At 44.5% G+C, this 20,607-nt stretch overlaps 1 protein-coding gene across 1 annotated transcript; it reads right to left on the bottom strand.

Annotated features, from left to right (window-relative positions):
* Positions 1 to 9: 9 nt before the first annotated feature.
* niban1a (niban apoptosis regulator 1a) lies at positions 10 to 19,517 on the bottom strand. The gene is made up of 14 exons (XM_012839457.3): positions 19,269 to 19,517; positions 10,263 to 10,393; positions 9,904 to 10,032; positions 9,409 to 9,523; positions 8,719 to 8,883; positions 8,266 to 8,381; positions 5,896 to 6,000; positions 5,282 to 5,444; positions 4,847 to 5,034; positions 4,343 to 4,489; positions 4,009 to 4,119; positions 3,791 to 3,898; positions 3,418 to 3,529; positions 10 to 3,192 (listed from the first exon to the last, which is right to left on the bottom strand). The coding sequence occupies exons 1-14, from the start codon at positions 19,321 to 19,323 to the stop codon at positions 1,454 to 1,456; spliced, it is 3,384 nt and encodes a 1,127-aa protein (XP_012694911.2). The 5' UTR covers positions 19,324 to 19,517; the 3' UTR covers positions 10 to 1,453.
* Positions 19,518 to 20,607: the final 1,090 nt, after the last annotated feature.

The raw sequence follows: 20,607 nt of genomic DNA, 5'->3' as shown, positions 1-20,607 counted from the left end.
ATGCTCAAGCAGATTTCAGTATTGTATTTATTTGTGTTTGTTGTTTTTAAGATGTACATGGTAAACAGTTTGGGACGGTCAGATGTAATGGCAGGATGATGACGATGCCTTACTGGCATTAATGACATGAAGTATGAAGCGAATTGGTGAAGGGATGGTTTCATTGCATAGTTCCAGCAGTACACCAGAACTTTAAATGCTAACTTTAGTCAGCAGCACCACGACTGTATAAACTAAAACTTAATATCTTACCAGCATCATTTGCAGTGTCGGCACATTGAATAGGAGGAACACACAGACACGGCCTGCAGCAGTCTGACTGGTATGGCGAGCTTCAGGTTTTACAGGTGTGTTACTTTCTGCTGTGGAATTCATGGAATCCCAGGGCGTGGCTACAAGTGCATTGTGGATAAACTCAACAGGTCAAAGGTTACTAGATCATTCTGTCACTCCGAGGCAGGAGAAGCACACGCATGCTGCTCTTATCAATGCTAACAGGACCCCCAGGCATCCAAAAAGACGTATCACCGGCTGATGCATGTAGTTTAACGTGACCAGTAATGAGACAACTGGCCCAGGGTGTACTGTGACCAAAACAATGACCCTTCCCCTGGGGCTTGGTGCAACCCTTACTATATATTCCATAGAAGAACTAGAATCTCACCATTCTGTAAATACTGAGGAATATAAAGCATAGGAACAAAAACCAGAGGCTCACATTCCCACCAGTAACAGCCAGTTTCTAGAGTAACCTTTGGCAGCATTAGGCAGCATTCGCTTACATACGAACACACAAAATAAAAAAGAGTATGGATGACTATACATAAATGACATGTAAAATATTTTTAAAATGTTGTGTATTCTCCAGAGAGATTAAGGTCACTTAATCCTTCATTATGATTAATGAGCTACAGAAATCCAACAGGCTTTTCAAGACCCTAAAGCATCACTCTGTCAAATCCCTCACAGCATGTCTAATGTCACTTTTCATTACATAAACAGATTAACCAGACTGATTAAGCCTACATTTAAATCTACCTACAAATCTAATACACATTAAATTAAAATCTTCAGAATATCCCTCTGGTGTCTAAACAGGTCAAACCACATGCTCAGCAGAATAACAAAATAATAATAATATAATATTAATAATAATAATAAGTTTCTCCAGACCCAGCTTCTGCTTACTGCTCTAAAAAAGGTGGACATATATGACTACATCCACTTAGCTTTCAGAGTAAAAGAAAGTGATTGTCAGCATGCTAGCTAATAAGTTAGCCATTGTCAGTCCAGGTTTTTTAAAGATCAGAGGTGGAAAGCTGGACTGATCCACAACAGTAACAAGAGGAGTGCGTGGTCCAGGGTTTGTGTTGTAATAGGTGATGCCTTGCACTTCTTCGCTTCTTAACTGAGTCACTGAGATTTGGCGGTTTTGATTCAGCAGTATATGCTCTCATGCACTGGGGCTCTTGGGGTAATGTTGTACAGGTTCCTCCACCTCAATAACCTCCTCTATCAGATCACGGATCGACTTCACACAGTCCAGTGTGCTCTCTCCAGCTGAAGGCACTTCTTCACTGGCCTTGGGACTAGTTGGCGCCTGGGTGTCCGACTGTGCTGCTGGTTCTTCCACTGCTGCAGGCTGATCTGTGCTCTGGCCAGGGTCACTCTCTGCCTCAGCACCAACGGTCCCCTCTGCGCTGCTCTCCTCTGTGTCGACACACTCCTCCACCTCAGCTGATCCGGGGTCAGCAGCGGGTGTGATGGACTCAGCATCTACAGACTCTTCCACCTGCACTTCAGCTGGCTTTGGCTGAGGGTCATCACTGTCACTCATGTCGACAGCGGCCTCCCCATCATCCACAACAAGCTCTACCTCAGTGACCACAGCGGTGTTGCTAGGTTTGACCAGGACTTCATCCACAGACACCTCCACTTGTGCTTCGGCTGGTGGAGGGCCGTTAAAACAATCAACCACTATGCACTGTGGTACCTCCATTTCTAAGTCTAAGTCCACTAGCACAGGGTTGTCACAAGGGGGAGCCGTCTCTGTGTCCACACTCAGTTCCACTTCAGCTGGCAGAGAGTCACTTGCAGGGGTGCCCTCCACAGTGGGGTCAGAGGTCGGGGAAGGTTCACTTTTAGGCATGGCGCTCTCCTCTGTAGCATCTACACTCACCTCCATGGCGGCAGTCTCCTGGAAAACAGACTGACTGCTCTCCTCAGTATCTGCCTTGTTGTTCTCAGCAGTATCAGTGTTCCCATCTTCAGTCACAGGCTCATCTCCAGCAGGGGGATCCACACAGGCCTCAGTCGGAGCAGGGGCGACAGGTGCAGGGCTACCCTCAGAGACCTCTGTTTGGCTGGGGGGCTCTGAGGTGACTGCAACCCCCTCAGACAGCTCAGAGGCAGACTCTGAGCTGACTGAGGCCCCCCCTATGGGAGCCTCAGCATCTGGAGCATGTGTTTCAGTCACTGGGGTGCTCACAGCTGCAGGCACCCCAGGGACGTCGAATGACGTTTGTGTGGCGATGGAGGCAGCTGTGTCTGACTCCACAGCAACCTGGCCTTGGTCAACTGCTGTTTCTGTGGCAACAGGGCTCTGCGGAACTTCAGTGGTGTCCTTGGAGACTGACGCTATGACATCAGCCACAATGGTGGCTGCCACTGTTTCCTCTTCCGTAGTGCTGGGTGTATCCACAGCTGCTGTCTCCATGGAAACAGAAGCATCAGGTTCAGGTGTCACACTCTCTGCCATAGCCGATTCCTCTTTCTCTGCCTTGACAGACTCTACAGTGGGACTGGTGGCCTGATCAGCCTCTACTGCAGCAGCATCGGCTGTATTGGGACTCTCCCCTCCCTCTGCTGGAGGATTTACTGTGACTGCCTGCACAGGTTCTGGTGTCTCCGCTGCATCCTCCTCCTCCTGTTCCTTCTCCTTCTCCTTCTCCTCTGACACGGAGCTGCAGGGCCCATTGGAGCAGGGGCTTCCCTCGATGCCGTTGCCCAGGAGGGGTGAGGTGGGCTGGGACTGGGGCTGGCGGCTCAAGAGGCTGCCTGTCCTGGAGGGGCTGCCCGGGGTGGAGCTGGGAGGGGTGCCGCGGAGCGAGTAGATGCTGGACTGGCTGAAGTGATCCCTGTTCATCTCTGAGATGAGGTTGTACCTCTTCATACTGACTGCCTCCTTCACCACTGAGGAGATGAAGACAGAGGTAGAAAGAGGAGAGAGAGAGAGAGAGCGGGAGAGAGAGAGAGAGAGAGGAGTAAAGGGGAGTGTCAGTCACCGCAGGATCAAATGTATTCCATTATATAATTTATAAAGTGAAATTCAGGCTCCTTCACCGAGCTGATCCGAGAACTGAAACATTAGCCTACTGAACTGATCAGACCAGAACTGATCTGCGGTCAGCTGAGTACCTTTAGAGACCTCCGTCTCCAGGATCTGCAGCAGAATGTCCTCATAGACATTCTCAACAGTGATGAATGGCGCATGATCAGCAAAGATGTACTGTTCAAACTTCGGCAGCTCCTGCCGAGTATAGACCAAACGAATGAGCGTCATCAAGATAATTGGATCATACTTAAAGTTCACCCTTAGATCTCACATTATTGGTTCATTTCAATGAGAGAAGTAAAGCATAGGTATCTGCTTTGCATTTCAGTGTGTCTGTAAAATTGAGGCCATTTGTACAAGGTGTTTATTTATGTAAATATCCATGTGCAGTGTTGTGTGTACAGATGTGTGTTTGTTTGAGTTTATATAGAAGTGTGTGTGTTGATGATGACATACATCTTTGACAGTGGGGGCCATGCTCCTCCTCATGCTGGGGAGGGTGATGTCTATCAGAGCCGAGTGGAAGATCCTTTTCCTCACTGTACTGCTGTCATAGTCATATTGCTGCAAAGATCACAAATGCACATTCACAGATAAGAAGGTTCACATACAAATACAAGTGTGTGTGTGTGTCCATCTGTCCGTTCGTCTGTCTGTGTTTGTCGGCTTCTCACCTTTAAAACTCTGTGCTTGGCTCTCTCCATCGCCAGTGCCCAGTTCTCAGGGTTGTCTTCTAAAGCCTTCAGTAACAGCAGCTCAAAAGTGTAGGCCATGTTTTCCATCAGCTAGAAAATGGGCACACATATATTACAGATATAACAGATCAACATGTTTTGTGAAGTGTGCATTAGCGTGGACAGGAAGACAGTATATTATTACTTCAACAGTGGTCAGATCTATTTGGTTGCTGTGAGTCCGACTATATATGTGTATACTGTATGTTGATATATATGTGTGTATGTGTGTGAGTATATGTGTGTGAGTGTGAGTGTGTGTGTGTGTGTGTACCTGCTGCAGGTCGATCTGTGTGCTGTGGACCAGGCCTTGGCTGTTGGTGTAGTTGAATCTCTCCTGCAGGTCCTTCAGCTGGTCCTGCAGGCTGCTCACCATCTGGTAGCACGTCTGTAGGTTAGTCTTACTCATCTCAGCCAAAGCCTGCAGGGGAGACCAGCCACACATGCACAGACCACACGTACACAACCGGGTTAGTCATCAGGCAACTACACAGAACCTATTCCAAACAGAACGTTGTATTATGCCACCAACATGGATCTACATGTTATCACACATCAAGTCCAAACGAGGTTCTGTGGATAAACGGTCTGATTGAATCCAAGCCATGAGAGGTACAACTGTGCTCCAAAGCTGCTTGTGTATGTTGCAGAGGAAACCAACATCTACACAATCAGGTGATGCCTTGGATAGATAGCTCATCCATCTTGACATTCACACACTGACCCCGCTGTCAGTGGCACACATCGCTAGCGTTCAACCACTACCTGCAGCCCTCACCGTCTTAAGCTCATCCTTGGCGACGCCCTCCTGAAACTCCTGGCACAGCTGATCCATCTTGGTGGCACCCAGGAGTCGAGCCTCCTCGAAGCCTGAGCTGACCGGCCCCATCAGCTCCTCCAGTACGGAGGCCAGGAACGGCTGCACGTGCTCAGAGCAGTGGCTCTCGGCTGGAGCCGTTACCATGGCTACGACACGACAAAGACAATGGTGAGATTGTGTATATTATGTGTTATTTATGTCTTTGTGTGCACATGAGTGTGTGTGTGTGTGTGAGAGCTTGCTCTAGGGATACTTTGGATTTGGTGAGCTGGTGTGTGTGTGTGTGTGTGTGTGTGTGTGTGTGTGTGTGTGTGTGTGTGTGTGCGTGCGTGCGTGCGTGCGTGCGTGCGTGTGTGTAAGAGAGAGAGAGACAGAGAGAGTGTGTGTGTATACCTGTGAGTTTTTTCTCTAGGAATGCTTTGGAGCTGGTGATCTGGTCCATGTCTGTGCGCAGTAGCACCTCCTGTTGGCTGACGCTGGTCCTGCATTCCTCCTTCATAGTGTTCAGGCCCTCCAAGAGACGCGCCTGAATCAGAATATAGGCAGCCTCCACCGTCTGAAAAGCACACAGACACACCCAGCAATCACATCACAGGAACCAGGTAGCACTGGTCTCTCTGTGATTTTAATTCAGCAACAAAACAGAAAATGTATTCAGTAGTCTGACTGCAAGTCAACTACACTACTTTTTCATAGACCTGAAAACGGTCCAGGACTTTGACTTAAATAATTTAATATTCTGCTAAAGCTTACGGGGAACTTGGAACACCCACTGGATGTTACCATACTCTAAACATTTCGATTGGAATGGATTATTGGTGTAAGCTGCAACCGGAATAGTTCCCCTACAGGTGGAGCTCAAAAGTCAGTGGGAATTCAACACAGGTCCTCAAAGGAGACTATTGTTCTGTACTGTCCCAGCAGATCGTTTTGCTATCAGGGATGAACTGTGTGTTGTTGATATTGCTGTTTATTGTTTGTTAATGAGCAGATCAGGCAACACTCACAGCAAACCACACCCTCTTCCTCTCTGTCTTCTTAGCCTTCAGCTTGGGCAGAATCTCTTTTTCCAGAGATGGAAGTAACTCCGCCATCAATACATTAGCCAGAACCTACACACACACATAAGATATGACAACATATATGTTCAAATGCAGACACAATATTGCATAGATACACATTATAAGGCTAAAGCAAGGTGTATACCAATAATTTTCCCACAATTGCTTTCTGCCACTGAATCACAGCTTGCATGCAGGAACACATCCACACACCACCACTGGTGCACAATCATACACTTACCCTATCAAGCCTTACACACATACACACACACACACACACACACACATCTCTCGTTCTCTCTTTCTCTCTCTCTCTCACACACACACACACGCACGCACGCACACACAGCCAGGTGAAACCATTCACTGAAACTCCCGAAGACATATTTAACATTCCATACAGCATTGTGTTGTGACATCTATTAGTACTGTACTTGACTGTTTTCAAGTGGAAAGCATGTGTATGTGCTAGGAAGCAGTGGTGCAGGGCGAGCTAGCAATGTTGTTTTGATTAGCATATTGAAGGCAGTAGCGAACTTGAAGCGGAATTGGCTGAAGCGAAATGTTATAACGTGAAAGTAAATTGGAATAACATCGAATTCAAAAAAAGAAAGTAATGTTTAACGCAAATATGGAGCTGGAACTAGAGCTGGTGCAACACAGCCATACTGCAGGGAACTGATTCTGATCTATATTTACAATATAATTCAAGTTCTACTGACTGTCTCAACTGCTTTGGCGGAAAGGGGATTCATGAGGCGTTTAAAGACGTAGCTAAGTAACAGTATGACATATATATATATATATACACACACCCACACACACACACACACACACACACACAAGCACACACAAACAGGAATCTTACACACCCACACCCCACAATCTTACACACCCACATATATATATATATGTATATGAGGCATTGGCTCTAATAACAGGATTGGCTCTGAAATAGAAGACGTGTTTATAAAAAACATACGGCTGGGTTTATTAACCCAAAACTGCAAAGTGAGAGCCAAATCGTGTTTTGGCTGGAGCCTTTAAAATACCATAAAGTAGGCTAAGTTATATAATGAGATCAACCGATTTATTTTCAAGCGTGGCTTGTTTCGCTGTGCAAGTCTTTGTCACACTGTCCAATGCTCCAGGCGCTCTCATTCACTTCTGTTTTATGTCAATAGATGGTTTCTCTATGTTTACTGAAAATAAGCTGCTGCCACTGAGGGTGTGAGTGGAACACTCTATGGTGGCACAACTTTCTTGAGCGTGCGTTACATGAATCCTGCGGGCCCCCCTGCAGGGAAGGATGCAAGAGCTCAAAGCAGGAGTCCTTTGCATTATGGAGTTCCATTTAAATTATGTATGTGAGAGAGTGTGCTTGCGCTTGTGATATGAATGTTGCACTTATGCACCATTCTGTTCAGTAGTGGTGTGTGGGTGTGTAAGATTCCTGTTTGTGTGTGCTTGTGTGTGTGTGTGTGTGTGTGTGTGTGTGTGTGGGTGTGTTGTACATAAGGACAATGGCCGGCCTGTGAGACACTAGGAGGGGGTGTATCCTGACTGAAAGTTGGATTTCCTGGTTAAAGAGCTTTTAACAACACAACTCTGAAACAACACACCAATGCAAACACACACGTTTTTAAGTACCCTTAAGTACCCTTCCTATCTACACCTCCTAGCCCCAACCTTTGATATAAACTTAAAGTAAACAAGGACGGAATGCAACGTGGATGAAATAATCCATGAGAAATGAGATGCTCTGAAAGCCATGAGTCACGTATTGAGCACAGCGGTGCGGAAAGGCCACTCAGAGTGGCGTGGAATTTAAAACTTATCAACTGTTTATTTTTGGAATTTTCCACTTCATATTTTGGGCCCACGGATAACTGAAACAGTGGTTACCCAATCAGCGGATTCGGGGTTTTCAGTATTTCACGCACTCACCTTCACATCACATGCTCCACTGCTCATATACAATAGAGCCAGCATACTGTCATCACACACAGAGATAAACAACCATCCAGTCAGTGAGTGATGGAGGAAGAGGCTGCACACACGCTATTGCTGAACTGCAAGGCCATTGTGCTAACGACTCAGAGGGTCAAGGCTCTGCAAGGTCCTGTACTAATGACTGACGGCAGACTGTATGTCCTCCTTGATCTTATACTGTATACAGATGTTGCCATTGTAAAACGCTTATTGCTGCAAGATGTGATTTGGTTTGTGTTATTTCAGACATTTGAAACTATGGCAGAGCCAGTGCTGATGCCAATTGAGAATGGAGACAGGGTGGTGAGCCGAGCGCCGACTCACCCGTACATCACTGCCGATCAGCATGTCCCAAGATTCATAGTAGCCCTTCTTCTGCCTGTGCAGCTTCAGTGCCCTGAGGAAGGCCTTCACCTCCACTGTGCCCTTCTTCAGGAAGTCTGTGGGGGGATTAGAGGTAAGCTCATGGAGGTTTGAGCATCTCTGTGTCTGAAAAATGTGCTACTGTATATGTAAGTATACAGACAGCATGTGTGTGCACGTCATGCATGTACTGTATTCATGTTTATTTAAGTATGCATGTGTAAATGCTGGTTTACATGTCTGTAACAGTACATTACAACACTGACAGTGTGTAACAGTGTCACTTTGTTTGTATAGATGTGTTTAGATGCTAAAGTGCTCATTCCATGTGGGTGGGGGTGTTAATGTTTTTGAAGCTTTTTGTGTGTGTGAGTGTGTGTGTTTGTGTTTGTGTGTGTGTGTATGTATGTGTACCCTGGTTCTGGTGACGTATGCAGTCGTTGATGATAGCGAGGAAGCCTATCTGCCTGGCCTCCTGTTTGAAGCAGAAGTAGGAGTCCCTCCTGTAAGGCAGACGCAGGTACGCAGGGAACTGGCCTGGCATCCCTATCACTGGAGGAGTAAATTCTTCCTTCACATCTACACACACACGCACGCACACACACACACACACACACAGACACACACACACACACACACACACACACACACACACACACACACACACACACACACACACACACACACACACACACACACACACACACACACACACAAACTCAGTTATGCTCAGTCACAGCTTTGTGTGTAAAGCCTACATTTATTCATGACACGTACTGAACATCGGTGAAGGTGAAGGTCTACCCTGAGTGACTCACATAGTGACAAATGGTTGGTCACACACACACACACACACACACAAGGATACTGTGTCAAAGAGAGTTTTCATGTGGACTTGCAAATGGAAACAAGCGTATGAGTATATGTCTAGGTTGTGTGTGTGTGCGGGGGGAGGTGTGTGTGTCTCTCTCTGCCTCTACCTATGTGGTATGCCATCTCTCATACAAAACACATAATACACACACACACACAGACACACAGACACACACACACACACACACACACACACACACACATACACACACACACTACAGCAGTGCTTACTGTTGGTGTCAGGGAAGCACTGGTCCACCAGCGCCATGTATTTCTCCTCTGTCGTCAACACAACTCCCCCCGTGGGAAGCAGCTTTTGCAGGGCCAAACCGCCCTTAACGAAGCTCTGTATGAAACACAACAAGCATTACACACTCAGGCAAATCCGATTTCTGTCTGTATGCTCATAGGCATCAAAACAGGAGTTACAGTATTGACAATATCATGACACTACCTTACTGGATCACTTTATACTATCCACTGGGTACTGTCTTTATGACATTTTCTTTTCAGTAATCATTTCTAATGTTGATCAATAATTAATAATCATTAATATGTACTTTAAAGGTACCTAAATGATGCCGTCGCCAAAATGATTGCTTTGGAAAAAAAGGCCTGCTAAATACTTACACTATAAACCTAAACTATGAATTCTGTTTGTGTTCATGACTGTGAGACTGTGGGAGCCAGGTGCATCTATGAGTATAAGTTTCTCATGACCAGTACCTCGTAGCTTTCATGGCACTCCAGGCTGTAATTGGCCCGCACCACCACGTAGCGCTCGCGCCATTTCCTGCTGTCATCAAAGTGCAGCACGTGCTCCTCGTACAGCACCACCCCGTCCTTCAGAGGCTCCTGGGTAATCAGACCAGAGCAATACATCTCAGATGCATATCAGAGTAACCTATCAGGACTTGATAGTATCTAGTTTGTATGCAAATACAGCACACAGTGCTCACACTCACTCAAAGACTCACTCAGACTCACACAGAGCTTCCCTTCAATCAATAAATAAGTCATACACACACACACACACAAACACACACACACACACACACACACACACACACACACACAATCTATACCCTTTGTTTGAGCAGCTGTGTCCTGTGCTCCTCCTGTTGGTCCATCTCAGCCCGTAGCTGGCAGCCATACTCCACTGAGTACTGCTGCTTATAGAGCGCACTGAAGGCATCGAGCTCCTCCTGTGTCCGACCTGCACCAACAAAACACATTACACTCATCAACAACACAGCACAAAAACATATCATACATATTACAACAAGAAAACTCATTACATACATAACACAACACAACACAATGCATTACAATCATCATCTACAGCACAGCACACATATTATAAGGACAACACAACACACTACACACAATACAGCAAATTCCACTGAGTACTTCCGTTTAGAGTATACTTAAGGCATGACGTATTACATTACTCTTAAGCCCCACACACAACATAGTGCACATACATACATAAATCCACTCGTCACCTCATAACTCAACACATTACAAGAACACAAAAGAACGCATTCCACTGAACCATCTAGGACCTACCTAGATTCTAGGTAATGCCCACAGGGCAGCTTACATACAGCCAACTCTTCCAGAAAACACAAAATCATAAAAATGTAGTATCTCTTTCTCTCTCTCTCTCTCTCTCTCTTTCTCTAGTCTCTCTCTCTCTATCACCATCAGGTGTCAAATGTGGTACATTCAGTGTTCCAGTCTCAGAGCACCCCTCCTTCAAAAAAAAAAAATCAAACTCACAACCAGTGAGTTCTACACCTTCTGCTGCTTTCACTTCTTGTCTGTAGTCTACCCCAACCCTGTGTACAATAACTCTGAATCTTCATCACAACCATGAATGCTGTGCTGATCTGCGAGTTTGTTATTACACTGCTATATAATAGTTGAACTATCATTATCACCAGTAATAGTGGTAGTGATGGGAGCGGCAGCAACGTGACGTTGAACTAGTTCATGTTACAGTGTGTATCCCTACCCATCAGCTCCATCAGTGCTGCGTATTGTGTTTGTTTGCTTAGGCAGCTGTAGTGGTACACTATGCTACATCAGCTCTTTCTGAGGACCCGATTTAATCTGTGACTGGGAAGAGAGAAGAAGCAGTCACCCTGTGTACATTCATAAGGAAGAGATGAGGGGTGAAGGGTAGGAGAGCAGGAGAAATGAGAGCAGGTTAGAGAGAGCGAGAGAAAGAGAGATGAATAGGCATGTCCTACTTGGCTCACTTCCTGGTGTTAAGTGTGAGATGGTGGAAATTTGAACTTGTTTTCCCTAAAAACAAAGAGCAGCTTGGAGTTTTCCACTGACTATGCAGAGAGTCAGAGAAAGAGGGAGAGAACAAGCGACAGAGAGGGAGAGAGAAAGAGTGGGAGTTTACTTTCAACGGCCGTACAGGGAGACATATTAGGTTCACACTTCTCTGCAAACACATTCCATTTCTCCGTCATCCCTTTTTCTGTTAAGGTATATTTGCTTCTCTACAACACACAACTCCCCTCTCTCCTTCTCGTCTTTCCTCTGCTGGCTCGAAGTGGCATTCATGGAAACAGAGGGAAGAGGGAGGAAAGGACAGAAGGGTGGATCAGGTAACAAACAAGTGCAAAAGTGAACCACCCATTGGGGACAGAGACAATCAAGCACATATCATAGAGTAGGATGGTTGTCCTATAGTGTCCATGTAGTGTCCTGTAGGCCTCTTAGGCTAACGCTTAAACAGGAAGGAACATAGGACTGTAAATGAACTAGGACTATGTTGCATATGCATATGGTCACTGCCATACGCAAGTCATTTGCTATGACTGTGTACTCCTATGTGTTCTGAAAGATCTTAAATGTTCAATGTTCTTCAACTATTAGAGGACTGGTCCGAGCCAGTAGAGTTGCAAAATAGTTTCACAGGTCATCAGTTCGAGAAAGGAAATGACATCAGTGCCCCACTTCCTGTTTGAGGAGGAAGTGACTAATTACATGGTAAGTGCAACAGAAGTCCAGTGGAGTATCCTAACATATGGTCTTGATCTCACACACAAACACCAAAACACACACACACACACACACACACACACACACACACACACACACACACACACACACACACACACACACACACACACACACATGCTCACACACGCTCACACGCTCACTTCACTTTATGGCATTTGAATTTGCCAACAGAAAAACTCTTTTCCCACCAGAACAACTGTCTTCCTACACACACATCTATCATACATCCACTACAAACCAGATGTTTGGAGGAACACGGATTACAAAACTTTCCTCACAGCTGTAATTCAGAACAGGAATTTTCCCTAAGAGACAGAGATTGGGGTCAAATCCATTATGGTCCACATATGGAGAAGGGGGGATAGATTCTGTGACTCTGCATAACAATTACCTCATTTGAAAGGTATTGTTTTTTCCGCCATCGCCAAATGCTGAACAAATCAGAGGATCGAGCATCCTGTTTATGGCCATTTCCAGAGTTGCCTTTCAGCTCCCATTAGATTTGTGTTCGCCATGAACGCAAGCACAGCACAGCCAAGAGCTGTAAACTGGAGTAAGTAAGGATTTTATATTACCACATGGCCAAGCTTTATATTTTCCTGGGGCATTCATAGGGATCCATTCAATGGTCTGCAGATGACTCACCACAGAATCATATTACACTCAGCATCCTTCTAAAGCCACAGCTTTTGTGTTTCCTGATGGATGACACATAAGGAATGGCCATGTTTCATTCATGTAGAATGTAGCAAGCACTCATCTGAGAGGAATGACCCAACACGATTATGCCCTCAATTTCCTCAATCATACATTTTCAACTCAATAAATTCAATTCAATTCAATTCAAATAACTTTATGCACTAATTCATCTCATTAGTTCATTACTCTCAAGACCAGTCACCTGTTTCTGTTACATGCTTGGTGTGTTACAAACTGAATTGGCTTCTCAAGGTACATCGGAGTAAGGTCCAGATGAAAGATTCCATATTACACTAAGTCCTAAGTCCTCTAAAAAATCAGTTACATGACAGCAAGGTCCATAAAGCTATATCACACTGAATCTGCCAGGCAAAGACTTACAATAGCCTGAAGCGTTCAGCTTAGTTATACTTATACCTTATACAGCTGGATAAGGAGTGTGTGTGTGTGTGTGTGTGTGTGTGTGTGTGTGTGTGTGTGTGTGTGTGTGTGTGTGTGTGTGTGTGTGTCTGAGTGTGTGTGTGTGTGTGTGTGTGTGTGTGTGTGTGTGTGTGTGTGTGTGTGTGTGTGTCTGAGTGTGTGTCTTAGTGTGTGTGTGTGTGTGTGTGTGTGTGTGTGTGTGTGTGTGTGTGTGTGTGTGTGTGTGTGTGTGTGTGTGTGTGTGTGTGTGTGCCATGCAGAGTGAGATCAGGTTATTTATGCCTGGGATGTTTAAAACATACAGACCTGAAGTGAACAGGTGGCCCATATTGTCCACTTGTACCCACTGATGTGTACTAATGACCACACACTACACTCTCTGAACTTCAAAAACAATGTCTTAAAGCCACGTGACTCTCTTTGTACATAGTGCACAATCAGTCCCAGGACTGAAGCTGAACCTCTTAGTACGTATGTTAGATATTTGTGGGCGATCGGCCTGCTTTGACTTCTGCCTTAGGTTTACATGCACCTCAGGTAAGGGCAGGCACCAAAATCACATTCACCTGTGAGCCGCAGTATGTGTGTGTGTGAGAGAGAAAGAAAGACAGAAAAGAAAGAACAGAGAGACTTGCCCAGGATGGAATGCCTCCTCTGAAAGCTGGAATGTCTCACACCTTCACCTGAGTTTTCTGAAGCTGGGACAACTACAACCACCGAAACCATCTCTGCTAACCAACCCAAAACAGACAAACGCCTCCTATCCACATCAATACAATATCAGTGACCTGTGGACAACCACAGCTTAGTGCACACCTCTCTTTGCATTTGGAGCCCAAAGCAGGGTGTTTCTCACTGTAAGCATTAACACAAACATGTTGTATTACACCTCAGCCCCACTTGGACACTACTGAATGATAATGTACTGTTGCCAAACAGTGACGAGCAATGTGACTCTGCAACCGCAACGAGACTCTGAAATGACATGCATCATTCAACAGTGTGTTACCAAAATAGTGTGCTTGGGGAAACACCAGCAGCTCCTTCATACTATCTGTCGCTGCACTACTCATTATCTCCCTCTATGTCTTTATCTATCACTCTCTCTGATTCCCCTGCTGCTCTGAATTCTTACTTGAGATATCAGAAATAGATAACGTTGGTAATATGTATGACATTGCGTGTGTGTTTGCCGTTGCTAAGCACTCAGCGTACATTTCAGACATTTTTACAAGGAGGTTGTGAATCGGTCTGACCTGCAGAACCAGTTCTGTATGGCACACACATTCTCTCTCCCTCCCGGTCTTTGTCTCTCTCTCTCTCTCTCTCTCTCTCTCTCTCTCTCACTCTCTCACAAAGAGAGAAAGGGAGAGGGAGAGAAAGAGAGACAAAATGTGAGAGGCAGAACACGTACATATAATTTTAATTAGGCCTACTGAAATACTGAATAATTTACATAAGTGCAAAATGTTTGCGTAAATCTTCCAGCTATAAAAAAGCTGGGAAGTTTCCAACATGTCTCCATTATTAAACTTTAACACCACTTTTACTCCATGTAGCTTTATTACGATGTTGCACAATTTATTGAAAGTCTTTTTCACCCAGCTCAGGTTTGCAGTGGGAAAAACAAATGCTTAGGACCTGTCCTAACATCAATGGAGGTTAGAGCTTGGATGAAAATAATTACAGGGAATGCCTGAGGGGAGTGGGGGATGCCAACTAAAGCCCCGTTTCCTGTTTATACCGATACAAGCAAAAGCCCAAACAATCGGCTAATTCAAACTGCTCTAACACAATTCATTCACACCACATCTGGGTGGAAGTGTTGTGTGCCCCCCCCCCCAATCTCTCTTTCCCCCCCCACACACACACAAGCAGCAGGTGCTTATTCTATCGTTGTTTAGCGGGCTCCATGTCCGCTTGGCATCCCCAGGTCCGAGACGGCTCTGGTCCTCATTAGACCTGCTGACTCACGGATCCTCACTGACAGCACACTCTAAGCCCTAATCATCACCCATCATCTCATCAGCTCCATTCTCACACTGACACTCTAAGAGTGTGTACACTTGACATCAACCACATAACTATATTCTTTACATTCCAAGACATGCGGTTTTGCCCATTTTGAAAACAGACAGTTAAAGGACTGTGTTGGCGTCTTTCTGTTACCTCAGTAGTGTGTAACTATTCACTAAATAAGAATCTCAGAAATTCTGAGACTTTCAGCCATGTCAGAAACCATAACTCTGAGACATACCTAGAACAAGCATGCAAAAGATATAACAGTTAAAATCACTTTTCATATTAACACTTCCAACACCAAGGCCTTTTTTTTACTCTGTTAGGTAGTCTGCCATGCCTGATATTTTTGTATATGTCACCTAACTAAAAACCATGAGGCAAAAGTGGTATTTATGATTATAGAGAGTAAAAGGAATGTAGTAAAAAAAAGTTTTTTATTAGAATTAAATCTAAAGACACTAACACTAAATCTAGTTTTTGGAATGTCTTTGTGGGCCTCTCTACCCCCTACAGGTTTTCTTGACACATCATGACCCAATAGTGATCACTGAATTACCAGCCCCTCATATGAATAGCTGTCATTTGCTAATGGGCGGGTCGAAACCTCACTCAGAGCCTGAAATGTGCAAGGGATTAGTTATACTCTCCTTACAAAGTGATTATTTATATTTTAGTTTCAAACTGTACATATTTTAAAAGTAAAGGGTTCAGGGTTGCTGTGGGTGTTAGTTTTATGTTTGTAGGACAAAAACTTGCAGAGATTTTAAAATCTATTAATCAAAATACCACTTAGGGGCAGCTTGGGGCTGGAAGAGTTAATGGACATTCCAACAAAAGTTGGTTTACTTCGCTTCCACAGAAAAACTGAATCAGATACAATACTTATACTACAGAAAAAGCTCTCTCATTTATCTGTTTTGCACAGGTCTGAAATTTCACATTCAAAATGACCCTCTTAAATTAACAAATAAACAAGTGGGGGCTAGCACAGATCAACTAGATGAAATTGCAATAGTGATTATGACTGTGTGTGTGTGTGTGTGGGTGGGTGTGTGCATGCATGAGCAGGTGTGAGGGTGTGAGATATAATGACCTGTCTCTTTACACCACGCTGCTAAAAGAGGATTCTGGGCTGTTTTTGGAAATAGGAATAGGATTGGTGTGGAGAATGACCTGCAGTCCATCAACCTCTGGCAGTAAGGTGTCTCAATAACTCCATGGCTGATGCTCATTTTTTTTTACTATTCATAGCAAGTGGCTTCAAGCTGGGACAGTTTGACCATCCATCATCCCAGTGACAAGATATGACCCATTACCTCACTCCCACGGCATGTGTGCATTACAAAGCCAGAGGTCATATGACCAGCTAGCATCACTAGACTCCACAAAACTATATAATTTAATAAAAACTGAATAATTGGCCAAAATTGGTCACTGGTCAATATCAAATGTATCCACAGTATCCTGGTCTCTGGCTCAATTTCAGCTTACAATTTGTAAAATTGTTGAACTAATAGCTAAGACTCTGTCTTACAACCAAAAAATTAATGAGAACTAAAGTTTCATGAAAACCATGAAAAAATGTTACGTTCTGGCAAACATGTTATTTCAGTGACATGTTACATTAACACAAGCTACAGTAAAATCCAAACCCATGGGGTTGTGCCTCTGTCTGCATCTGACTACATTTTACTGTCACAAACCAGATGCCAAAGTATCTCTGTGTGGAACTGTGCGTACAGTATCTCCCTCCCATTAAGACAGGTAGTCCAAGCACTTTTGTAGGCATTTGAATGCTTGCGTAATGACTTCATCTGCATTTGATTGCACCTTGTTGTGTCTTTGTTGTGGTCAGTTTCATTGTTTGTGTTCTTACATCTGCATAAAGCCTAAAGCGCAGAAACTTAGTGAATTCTGGTATTGAATCATCCTTCAGGTTTCAGTTAACATTTCAGTTGGTTTGTTATGTACAGCCCTGATGATATTGTGTCTGTTGTAAATACCCCTTTGTCAAATAGTTGTTTACTTGCAAACAGACCTTGTGAACAGCATTGTTTTCCAGCATTTGAACTTACATAATGTGCTGTTGTTTTTGATTTGTCATTGTTTGGCAAAACCCTGTGGGAAGGAGCTCTGTGGCTTGCAACAGCTTTAGGAGAGGAGAAGAAAACCTCCATGGCTGCAGTTTGTTTCACTGGCTACACGATGACCTCACAATTCCACAGAACTGATTAAATCGCTGTGTCCCACTTCCTCAGGATCTCCTTTCATCTGCCAAGAAGATGTGTCAACATACCGAAATCATTGCTTTGCCACAGACAAATGGACACACTTTCTCTCTCTCTCTCTCTCTCTCTCGCTCTCTCTCTCTCTCTCCAGCCTCCAATTAGAATGGAAATGTGGGAAGTGATTTGCTCTCCCCTCTTCGCAGGTGCCAGTGAACATTTGCAAAACAAAAATCATAGGTGGCCATTTTCTCTAGTGAGTCAACAAGTAACATGATATTTCAGGCATCCAACATGGTTTTTTTTCAGAACCATCTCTTGTATTCTGGCTGGTCGCCAAGGAAGAGAGAAGATGGTCACAAAACCAACAGCCAACTGCCCTTGAACAAAAAATATTGTCTGTCTCTATAACAGCCAACCCCAGTCCTCACTGCTGCCAGCACAAATACATAGACACAATGAAAGAGAAGAATCTCCCACTCCCCGGGCACTCCACCCCTCCATTGCACAATGGTGTGAGGAGAGTGAAAACTGGTTGTGGCGCTTGACTACGGGAGTCTCCCTTTTCAGCTGTGTGACCTGGCTAACAGGAGGGACCTGATCTGATCCGGTCCTCACATCTGATAGGGAAGGAAAGGGAGAGGGAGGAAGAGATTGAGAGACAGAGAGACAGATAGAGACAGAGAGGGGGTGGAGGATGGTCCAGTAATTCCCTACTATCGTGTCCTTCACATCTTTATAAGTAGGACAACTTTGGAACTAACTACTAAAGTTGCCATTCCCAATGTTACTGTGCGAGCTGAATAGCCAAACCTGCTTAGCTTAGCCATTTGAGGCAATGAGACATTAATGTCTTCGATCTGGTGACACAACTCAATACAACCATGTGGCTTGCCAGAGCTTCAGAAACCAGTTGTGCCAGGGAGAACCTGCCGGTATGAGCACATACACACTCGATGCTTGCAGCTTTCTGCCCGTCTTTGGCTAAGCATGTTGGAAAGGCACAACAAAACAATAACCTTACAGAGCATAACCTACTATAAGATGTTAAGAAAATCTGAAACTTCTCTTTAGGGATAAAGTACTCTATTTAAAATGATCCATACCATCCACAACAACAATATCCTCACGCTGAGGAATATGAACTGTAGATGACAAAAAAATATTATATTGGTATATTCTTATTAGAATATCCTGAGGCCATCCAGTTTTGATTAATATGCCAATATCCCTGGAATTTCATATAAGCTTAAGCCTTGGACCATAAGCAAATGTATTAACCATGATATAAAAACTGAGGAGTCTGAGACCAACGACCTCATATTTCACTTGGTCATGTTTGAAAATGGATATAGTAGACTACTTAATTAGATGCCTTTGGCTACTCATATTTGATATTGCTGTATTAGGTAATAAGAGAATAGTCTGCCAACTAAGAATATGAAAATCCTCAAGCAGATATAGTATCATAAGAACGGAGAGAAAGAAGTATGCGGAGTCGTCTGGGATGATAAGTCCGACCGACATCAGCCTGTCTGTGAAAGCTCTCTGTTCTGATGCGGAAACGAAAAGCCATAACGATGAGCAACAAGTAGCGTACGACCTCGGGGGCATACAAATTACCCCTATCTCCGAAAATGACCATTCACTGGCGATTTTTGAGAATAAATCTCCTCGTCTTACCTTTGATAAAATTTGATTTGCTCTCATCCAGCAGACTGGACGTGGAGATCCCCATGCCGCGCTGGTGTGCAGTAAGCTGTGGGCAGGTAGGTCGCGCTCGTCAGGTGTGGCTCCTGTCTCATCGAGCTCCGTGGCTTACACTGGAAGAGACCACCCGCGGGCGTGGTGCTACGGAATCGGCAGCTGGACGCGCCGGGAACCCAGCCTCTGCCTCCTCCCACATCAGCCAAGGAGACAGCACCGTCAAATGTTTGTTTTGGGCTTCCTTTTTCACCGGGCGACAGAGTAAAGAGATCTGTGATTTTGTGACTAGTGCTTGTGACCCAATGTGTGTTTAGGTAGGGTAGCCTACCTGCGGATTTTCTCTGCTGGAATAAAGCGCTGTAAAGTTTTTTTTTAATGGACAGGACTATTTGAATGGTCATGCTTTGTTTACTTTTCCACTCTCCCCTGACAGGATATACTTCCCCCATGCGCTGTGTCCCTTTCCACACCCCACCAGACAGCGCTGGCTTCATAACTAAGGAATGTGGTCATACCCTCAAATCTTCCTGTGTAGGTTACACTAGACATTGTGCATAACAAGATCGGTTATGATGCTACACTTCCCTTTTAGTGTACTGTCGTGTCCAACAGGCTAAGGGCTTAATAAAGCATTTGACTGATTTAATAAAAAATAGGAAATTCAATGGAATCACTAATGCTAAGCTAAAAACTTTAGTAGAGAACACTCAAAAAACACAATATTCATTATGTGTTCCGTTTGAAGAGATCAGAGACTTCTTTGATATTTTCTCTGGCAGTCACATATTTTGTATGTTTCGTATACTTTGTCAAACGTTAAGACTAAAGTCTGGCCACTACAATCAGTGGAAGTCTGAATACGAGTGGAATCTTTGTGATGGTAGCCATAATGGCAGCCAAGCATAAAAAGCCATACTGTGCAAAGTCTGGCAAGTGTCATGACATAACAACCATCTGTGGAAATGCCACTGGAATGGGTACTGGCTGCTCTCATCTGTTGAAGTCAATGGCACAAAATAATGGGAACACTGGAATCTCCTCCGGTGCACAGACTGAGCATGCTGGAGCCAACTGGCTGCTTGGGGGTTGGGGTGCTTTATAGTATGGTAACAGAGGCAGGGAAGTTATAAAATAAGCTTTGATAATAGCTTTGTTGGCTTTATACTCTGCTATTGGTCACTGTATTACTTTTAACATAATGAACTGCAATCTGGCTGTGTCATGGTAAAGGCATGAAACCATAATTGAAGCTTAAAATTCAGACACCGGACAGAACAGAAATTTGTTCTACAAGGGTGGGACATTTTAGTGGTGG

Source organism: Clupea harengus, chromosome 10 (genome assembly GCF_900700415.2).
Source record: "Clupea harengus chromosome 10, Ch_v2.0.2, whole genome shotgun sequence".
NCBI lineage: Eukaryota > Metazoa > Chordata > Actinopteri > Clupeiformes > Clupeidae > Clupea > Clupea harengus.
Note: the sequence above shows the minus strand (reverse complement) of the source record. Positions and strands in the feature narration are given on the sequence as shown.